Here is a 10,116-nt window from a genome sequence, read left to right on the forward strand (position 1 = left end):
TCCTGAAAGTGGTCAGAAGGACAGTTTGATGAAAAAGCAGGGTCACAGGCCAAAGTAACTCTAATATAAGTGGCCTTGGATAGTGTAAGCAAGAGCTAACAAAGGACTGAAAGGGAACAAAATAGGGAAGGGCATTTGGTGGGGGCTAGTGAGTGGTGGGAACTGAAGAAAACTTTTTATAGAAGTGACAATTAAATGGAGTCTTAGAAGTTGGATAAGCTTTGGAAAATCTGGTGTGGAGAACAGACATTCCAACTTTAAAACATCAGCAAGAACAAAGCTACACCACCAAGAAAGTAGAGGGTGCATTTGAAAAATAGCAAACCCTAACTGAAAGCCAGGTTTCTCAAACCTCCTTCCTGCCCCTTTTGGACTATAAGCTCATTGGACCAGAGACCAACTTTTTGTTTTCTCCAATGCAATAGTACCGCCAGCACAGCTGTATTTGTTACAAACATTTTGTTCTGTAAGGCTCCAAGGGAATAAGCAAATGAAATTCAGGTGCAAATTATTTGTATTGTTAAGCAATATGTGTGGTTCTGTGTTTCTACATATCTATCAACAGAAACAAAATGATGAAGTAATTACTTTTTCTGAACATTGTTCTTCTCATACACAAAATATGCTTTAAATATAAAATTGACAGCGGTATAGAAGGAGCTCATACCTAGATTTAGTCCTATGGATTCTCTACGGAGCCTGCATCTCAACCCTTTCTAAGTCACAGCAGCTGCCAATGGAGTCTCCTCACCATTCCTCCCTTAGGCCTTTCCCCATTTGTTCTGAGATAAAGTCTGGAACGCTATCCTTATATCCCATTATTTCCCTCAATCATCCAAACTAAATTATAGGTTACTAAAACAGTTGAGTGTAGAGGTGAGCATTGAACTCCAGGGGTTCAATAAAGTGAGTCTCAAAGTGGCCTTCATATTATTAAAAGTCCTTGTATGCTTGCCTGAAATGCATCCAGGGAGTTTACTCATTTGAAAATATCCATTTCATTTCTTATCCTTTAATACAACTGAAGAAAACAAAGTGCAGTTATTAGATTTGTATTTTATAGAATTTGAGAACTAGAAGGAATGTTTAAGACCTTGTAGTCTCAGTATATCACACAAACAGACACACAGACAGACAGACACACACACAACACACACACAGGCAGATGCACACACTTGCACATACATATATACATATATGTATGTAACAACAATGTTCAAGGAAGACGTCCTGAAGTTGAGAGGGAGTGAGGGGGATATGGCAGGATTTGGAGGGAGGGCAAGGTGGGAAGGGAGTGATGTAAATAGAGTACTCAGGTATGAAATTCTCAAAAAATAAAAAAAATAAAAATATCTTGTAGTTCATATCTACTTCAGTTATCAGACACAGGGAATAAATGTCCTAAACGGGAAACTCAAATGGCAAGGCTGGGCAGGCATATAGTCTAGGTCTCATGACCCTTAATTCTAAACTTTTTCTATTACAATGGACTATCTGTACATGAAAATTTAACTTCTGAAATTTATCCTTGCATACGACAGAATAAAAAAGTAAAAGTCTTATACTACCATCTCTTACATTTATACACACATTATGTACTGCATATTATTTTTTATTATACATCTACACGTGCATATTTCTTTATATGGTTGTGTTTTCTGAGATCACATGAATGGAATTTCACCCTCAATGTGAAGGAATTTTTTTGGTTTGTTTCTTTTATTTTTTTTCTTTTTTCTTTTGTTTTGTTTGGTTTTTTGAGACAGGGTTTTTCTGTAGTCCCAGCTGACCTGGAACTCACTATGTAGACCAGGCTGTCCTTAATCTCAAAGAGATCTGCCTGCCACTGTCTCCAGAATGCTGGCCTTGAAGGCATGTGCCACCACACCCAGCAAAGTGAAGGATTTTTAAAGGTACATTGAACAAATTAACATCACAGTGAAATATAAATCACATGCTACAAATGAACCTTTTGAAGTACACAACTTCATGAGTTTTAGTGCAATCACTAACTTGCTCAAGAAACATTTATGACCATCTAATTTTAGAATATACTCAGTAGCCTTGAAAGAAGCCGCACAGTTATTAGCAGTCAGCACTTTCCCCTACGACTGAAACTCTGACAGCCACTAATTTACTGTTTCTGTGGCTTTAATACAGTCAGAATATTTCATATAAATTTCTCTCTGAGAACTACTTTAACTGCATCCCATAAGTTTGGGTATGTTGTGATTTCATTTTCTTTTGTCTCAGAGTATTTACTGATATCCCTTATGATATTTTTTTACTCACTGGTTAGCAGTTTTGTCTATTTTCCATAGATATTCTTCCTATTATTTCCTTCTAATTTAATTCCACTGTAGTAAAAAAATACACTTCATGGATTTAATCCTTTTAAACTTACAGATATGTCTTTTATGACCTAGTAGGCCATTTTCCAGGTTTATATACTGGAGAATATTGCAAGGGCAGTTGAAAAGAATATGTATTGTACATCATGATATTGGTTAGAGTGTTCTATGGCTATATTGTTCACAGTGTTGTTCAAGTCCTTTGCTTACTGGTTGGCCTTCTGCTAATTGTTTTATCCATTTTTAAGGTGAAGTATTGAATTTTTCAATTAATAGAGTTGGAGTCTTTATTTCTCTCAATTTCATCAGTTTTTGCTTCCTGTATTTTGGTGCAGTGTTGTTAAGCAGCACACATATTTTTTTCATAATTACATTTTCTGGAAGCATTGACCTTTAATCATCATCAAATGTTTACTTTTTCTGGTAACAAATTTCCCCTAAATTCAGGGTTTTCTGATATTCATACTGTCATCCTAGCTTTTAGCCACAGACTGCATTGTAGATTAGAACTGTACATTTGTTCAGCTCACTTGTTTGCTACTTTGTGTCCTTGAATCGATACCTCCCCATTTCCTCCACTCTCCACCCTCTTTTCCTCTTCTTTTACTTTCAACCTATTTGCCTTTCCATGTGTATTAATTTTCTTAGATAGCATAAAGATGGGTCATGCCTATTCTGGCAATCTCTGGCTTTTATTTGAGTACTTAATATACTAATATTTAAAGCAATTATGGGTAAAATAATTACTCCTGACATTTTTCTCTTTTGTTTTATGTCTTTTGGAGAGATATTACTCAATTCTTTTTTGTTAAATCCATACGATCTAGTATATATTTCATCACTGATATTTTAAAATAATTTTATCTTGAGTTTATGATGTTTATCTGCTCATTGCAATTAATATTTTAATACAATCTAGAGTAATACTAACTTGATTTAAATTGTGTATAAAAATATGCTACAGGGTAGCTCTGTTTCCCCCTCCTCTGGGCTCTCATAAACACAGAAATTATGTCTTTATACACAATAAGTCCATCAACACATTTTTATAATTACCAGATCATACAGTTGTCTTCTGAAATAAGCCAGACACCGAAAGAGAAAGGTTGCATGATCTCACTTATATGTGGAATTTTGTTTAAGGAAAAAGGTCAACTACATAGAGATGGAGAACAGAACAGAGGTTCTAAAAGGGACTGGAGGGGTGAAAGAAATGAGGAGCTGTAAATCAAAGGACAAAATGTAGCAGATACGTTGGATGAACAAATTTACAAATCTAATGCAGGAAATAAGGACTGAATTTAATAAAAATTGTATTAGGAAGTAGATTTTAGCTACTCTGCTCATGAGAAAAAAGAATGATATGAATCCATAGATGTTAATTTGCATCTCTATAATAAATATTTTATTATGTATATGTATTCCACAACCTGTGTTTTAAACCTCAAATATGCACAATAAAAGCATAACTGTATTTTAAAATTAAAGGAGAAGAATTGCAAAAAGTCCCAAGAATATATATGTTAGAGAGTTTCAAAACCCCTTATGGACTAAGTTTGCAGCTTTTCCTCATGGAATTTTGATAAGCTTTATTTGCCCCAACTCTTACTGCCCACCACCATCTTTCAGGCAGCTATAATTTTTAAAGTCAAATAAAAAGAACTGTGCTACCACACAGGTCAGTTTGACAATTCTTGGGGAATGAGGCATTTAAGAAGCTCCAAACACCCAACTGCATTATTCAGTGGCGGTAGGTTATAGTCTTCATAGATACTGGAGAATGTTGTTTTTCAAGGATACTCGGAACAGGACAGAAGGAATGTGAAAAAAATAAAGCAAATCAGACCACCAAAATCTTTGTATTCTTACAAGATTTAGACATTTTTCTTGAATAAATATGTCTTGTATTGTTTTGCAGAGTTCTGTAAAGGTTGATCTTGACAGTGTTATATGTGTTTATGGAAAAACAAATTTTCAGAGTCCTACTCTACATTTCTTAAGTTGTGAGTTCAAAGATATTTTTAATTTCATCCAATTTTCACTTTTGCCAAGTGTTTGTGAACTAAGTCCCTTCAGAGCTGCAGGTCCATTGTATGTTGCTTGACTTCAATTCAATTGTAGAACTATTTGTTGAACTTCTATTGTTTCCCCAGCATTGAACATCTTGCCTACTTACTGGTTTTATAAAGAATTTCGTTAGTAGTTTACAGAACAGGGGTACCAAGTTTTGCCTGTGTCTTGGGTTTTTCATATGGCTAACCGTCTGACATAAAAATGTTTTTCACATCTTTAAAAGATTGTAAAAGAAATAAACCCCCAAAGAAACAAGAGCATGTTAAACATATCATACATGACCATCAGGGAAAGAATAAAATATTTATTATTTCACAGAAAAATTTTGCCAAACAAAATTGTACATTGAAAGGGAATAGCCAGTTTGTGAGAATGAAATGTTTCCTATGGTTGCCTCTGCTGTACTTTTAAATCATTCAATATTTCTTTGAGTATCTCCGATTATAGTTTCATAACTGGAAGCTATTTTATGGAGCATCTATTTCAACGTTTGCATCTTTTTTCGGACAGGGTCTCACTATGTAGACCGGGCTGTACTTGAACTACTGATCCTCTCATATCTATAGTCATATACATTTATCCGAGAAAAAAATGAAAACTTACATTCACACAAAACCTATACATGAATATATAAAGCATGTTTATTTGTTCTAGCAACAAATTTGGTAATTCCATATGTCATTCAATGGATGAAAGATTAAACAAATTGTGGTACATCCATACCATGGAATACTATGCAGCAATAGAAAGGAGGAAACTTTTGATAGATTCAGCAATTTGGATTAAACTCAGGGGAGTTATGCTAAATTTAAAAGATTGGTCTTGGAGCTGGAGAGATGGCTCAGCAGTTAAGAACACTGAGTGTTCTTGCAGAAGACAAGGGTTCAAATCCCAGCACCCACATGGTAGCTAATGACTGTCTGTAACTCCAGTTCTAGGGGATCTGACGGCCTCTTCTGTCCTCCTTGGGCATTGCATGACATGAATGCACTTACATACATGTAGGCAATACACTCTTACACATAAAATAAAAATAATAAATAAAATATATTTAAAAGATCAGTCTCAAATGTTAACATATAATTCCATATTTAAAACATTCTTGAAACGTCCAACTTATTTATATGAGAAGCATATATAGAATGCCAAGACATAGGAATGTGTAGAAGGTGTGGAATCTATAAAATAATAGCATAAAGGTGCTCTGTGGGGAGAATACAGTTTTGTATCTTGAGTGTACCAGTGATTACACAAATGTATGTGTGATAAAATTACATAGAACTAGGGGCTGGAGAGATGGCTCAGCAGTTAAGAACACTGGTTGTTCTTGCAGAAGACCCAGGTTCGAATCCCAGCACCCACATGGCAGCTACCAATTGTCTGTGATTCCAGTCCCAGGGGATCCAACAGCCTCTTCTGACCTCTGTGGCCATTGCATGACACAGGTGCAATTACCTACATGTAGGCAATACACACATATACATAAAATAAAAATAACAAATAAAAAATACATAGAACTCCAGACACACACTCACACAGACACACATACACAATGAATGAATACATAAATCTGCACGATGTTACCTTTGAGAAGAAATTGAATAAAAGATATATTACTACAGGGGTACCTCTTTATATATTTTTAAGCTCTTGGTGACTATATGATCATTTTAAAATAAAAATTATATAAAATACAGCTGGGCATGGTGGTGCACACCTTTAATCCCAGTATTCGGGAGGCAGAGGCAGGCGGATCTCTGTGAGTTCAAGGCCAGCCTGGTCTACATAGTGAATTCCAGGTCAGCTGGGACTATAGGGAGACCCTGTCTCAAAAAAAAAATTATAAAATACTATTTCAAAAACTAAAACAATTTCAAAGCTCAAAGTGTCAAAAAAGGAGAGTTATTAACACTATCTCTTCTCTTCTTACAGGACTTATACCTGCCACTATCCTTGGATGATTCAGATTCACTTGGCGATTCCATGTAAAGGATAAGAATCAAAATCCAACCCTACCATTACAGTAGAGTTCTTTCGCTCAAGTGACCAACAACGTTATGGTGCTTAAAATTTTTTGTTGTTGCTGTTGTTGTTATTTTTCAAAACACTCTGTAGTACATAGGGTTTATTTTCCTGTGACTTCTCCTCTGGGCCACTAATTCACAATTACCACTTATGAAAGATAGATTGATCACCATCCTTTGGGGTGACTTTCCAGGGATGCAAAATGTGCTAGTCCATGACCATTCTACTGAATGCTTAGGGGCTGTTGTTATTTTCCCCACTCAATTCATTCGTACATGACTCTTCCTTCTGTGGAAGGCTGTTTACAAACGTTATCACTTAACATTTTGTGGGGGGGAAAACAGTCATTGGCAGATCTAAAAGTGATAAACATAAGTACCGCTTTTCTCTAATCTTTGGAGTGTTAAGGGGTCCCAGGAGAGTGTCAAGACAGCTCCTTGGCCTCACTCTTTGCTCATAATTAAGTCCTCAGTGTGTTGTCTAGCACTAATTCTGGCTGTCAAGAGGGAGAAACACCAACAACTTATAATTGTGATGCCACATGCATAGAGCCATGGTATAAGGCTAGCTGAAAGAGATGAGGCAGAATTGGGAAATACTGCAGACATTTCAGTAGAATTTATAAAGCACAGTGAATTCCTAGTCAACCCCTATACTGGGGCAGTTTTGAATCAATAAATAATTGATGAGTTTGGGGTAAGTGATGTCACATATGTGATTCTTCCAGGAGGCTGTCCAACATACCAAGTTATTACATGAACTCTATTGTATCCATCTATCTCTGTTCTACTGAATGCCTTGTAAACAACCAACACTGAAAACACTGTGAGAATTTGTTTTCAGGTCTGACAGCTTTTGGTCGCTTTTTATAGCAAGAAACCATATCCTTTTTATAAAAACTCATGCCTGTATTTCAGGAGCAAACTCTTCAGGCTCCTTTTTTATAAACTGGTGATTTTTCTTTTGTCTAAAAAACACATGCAGAAAATTTACCAAAAAAAAGCAGAATAATGTAGTTTAGAAATCATGCTATCACTGCCAAACTGAACCTCCAGGAGAAAATACAATGACTAGCACAGGCCAATTCAATAGAATCAGTCTTTTGATACGTTTTTCACAGTTACGCTTACAGTAATAATTTCAATGTGGACCAGACATTCTAATTATATTTTGAATGAAATGTTATGGCATATTTTAAGTAACTCTTTTTTATCTATAATCTTAATATTTCATACTGAAGACGTAGAAACCTTTCACTTGTCTTTAACATTAGAAAGGATTTCTCTTTATTAAGGACTGATCATTTGAAATAATTCTCAGTCTTTGAGGTACAGGTTTATAACTCTCCTTTTTGTCAGTAATCACATCCCATAATAGCAAAGACAACGAAATTTAGGTGAAAGCCATGCATGCTAATTCTGTGTTTGCTTTTAGCAGATATGAAGATTTCCTTTATTTCTTTGTTATGGTTCAGATATTTTGAAAGGTACAGCATTCAAAGCCAGGCTATTGCTGTTGTTTGGCTACTGAATGGCATGCAGCTGTCCCTCTATTCGAAGTAGGATGATTTTGGTTGTGTGTGTGTGTGTGTGTGTGTGTGTGTGTGTGTGTATCTATGGCTGCTTCATAATCAGGAAATAGTATAGAACAACCCAACATGGATTGATGGCAACTTGGTGGCATTGCTGATATGCATGGGGGGAAGCCAGGATAGAAGGGGTAGCTAGAGGCCCCTTGAGAAGTTTCAGATGTTCTGAGTTACAAGAAACAGTTTTGGTTCAGAAGAAGTGAGACGATGGTAGTTCTAGTTTCTGGTTAAACTGGTCAATGAAGAATACAAAATTATGAGGTTCTCCTCTTGCCTCCCTCCTTTATTTGTAGAGTTATATGAAGCCATTGAGAAAGCTATTTTACCCAGCCCCCATTTCTTTCTATAAGCTCAGGGTTTTCTTAGTGCCTCCCAGAACATGTAATATTTAATTAGGGAAAATTGATATTTCAGATGGATAGAAAGTATGCTGGGAGGTCTATTTTTAAACTCCAGGCCATCTTCCCCAAAAGACTCCACGTGGTTCTTCTAAAAGATATCATGTAGTCCCATACGTTCATTTAAGATCAGAAAATGGGGTTCCCAACAGTTTAATGATCTACTGGAAGAGCAGGAGCAGAAAAAGCATCCAAATTGTATCACGCTGAGACTTTATACTAGCTCTTAGAGTTTTTCCTTGTTTGTGTAAATGGACCACTAGCACATACTAGATGGCCATGTTTTCCTTAGAATATCCCTGGACCAGACACTCTTCTATAACAGTGCCCTTTCTATCTTTTTTTGAATTAATTTTAAGGAAACATTTTTTATTGCTACTTCATAGGGCAAGACTTGGTATAGTATAAAACTCAAGTCTCAATAATTTCATTTTAAATTGGCCCATTTTCAAGTAAATGTGTTTTTGTGGAATGGAGCTCTTCACCCATGTTACTTATCCCCAGTTTTACCTAATCCTATTTTACTACTTTAGTCCCATTGTGTTGCTTCTGCATGGTCAGCAAACATTTGCCACCATTTCCCATAATGTCTCCCTATCTCTTACACTCTCTCTCTCTCTCTCTCTCTCTCTCACACACACACACACACACACACACACAATCCATGTGTTGTTTGTTCCTACCTCCTGAGTTTTCTTCCTTACACAAATAGAAATAGGGACAAAAAAAGGGAAATGTATATACAGGGGCTGGGCTGAACAGCCAACTTCATAGGTAGTGCTAACTAGAGTTAAATTGATAGAAAAGCTCCTTTTCTCTTTACTGTTTTGGAAAGGATAGCCATTAGCATGACTTCTCTGTGTCTTTATGGACTTTTATATTAGCCTAGATGGAATCATAGAATTTTCTAGTTGAAGGAACCATAAGATCTCATCGTCTGTTCCAAATTCATCATATTTTGAGGCCAGGAAGCAGACACTAAATTTCCCCAAGGTCACATACCTGCTCATGGGCAGTGCTGGGATTAGAACCAATACCTCTTGGCTCTTATTCCAGGGTCTTTTCCAACTAGTCAGTAGTGCCTTCTGTGAGGCTCCTGAGAATTCTTTCCCAGGGTCATGTTGCATCCTGGAGCCATATGCTGCTGTCCTGATCGCAGCAGGAAATACATCAGCAACCTAATCTGGCCCTTTCTCCACACATTCACATTATTCCCATCCACATGGGCTGCAGATGGCCTGAGAGAGAGGGAAGCAGGGAAAGAGGAGAGAGAAAGAGAGATTGAGGACAAGAGGAATGATGGACCATCCAATTTAAGGGATCAGTGCCCCACCTTGAGGAGTCTTCAAAATTTTCCCCTAAGGTCCTGCTCTGTAAAAGTGGAATGGAAAATAAAAGACTAATTTTCCCTGACAGCTTACTTCATGTCATCTCATACTAGTTGGTCTTCCCTGGCTAAGGGAATGGTTTCTTGTTTCCAGAGCAGGGGGAGTAAGAAATGAAGAGCAGAACAATAGCTTTGTTTATCCTGACTTTCTGAGATGGCTTTTTAATATTTTAAAAACTAGTTTGGCTACATCGCTACTGACAATGATCACTTTTAAAATATGGGAGTGAGACCAGCTAGAGAAAATAGCCCAGTCTTGTGTTTGTCCTCTTTCTCAGTGTTCCCATGGCCATG

The 10,116-nt window shown here is 36.6% G+C and overlaps 1 protein-coding gene across 3 annotated transcripts in view; it reads left to right on the top strand.

The window, feature by feature from the left end:
• Positions 1–8,098, top strand: part of Dcx (doublecortin) — a 93,878-nt gene extending 85,780 nt beyond the window's left edge. The window contains exon 7 of one of the 3 annotated variants that reach the window (XM_008852945.2): positions 6,357–6,490. In XM_008852945.2, the coding sequence (XP_008851167.1) occupies positions 6,357–6,413 (57 nt within the window). In that variant the 3' untranslated portion in view covers positions 6,414–6,490. Of the gene's footprint in view, positions 1–6,356 lie in introns of all 3 variants that reach the window. The other 2 variants (XM_008852944.1, XM_008852943.1) reach the window with 2 other exon arrangements.
• The last annotated feature ends 2,018 nt before the right edge of the window (positions 8,099–10,116 follow it).

Source organism: Nannospalax galili, unplaced genomic scaffold (genome assembly GCF_000622305.1).
Source record: "Nannospalax galili isolate Female #2095 unplaced genomic scaffold, S.galili_v1.0 scaffold25, whole genome shotgun sequence".
Lineage (NCBI taxonomy): Eukaryota > Metazoa > Chordata > Mammalia > Rodentia > Spalacidae > Nannospalax > Nannospalax galili.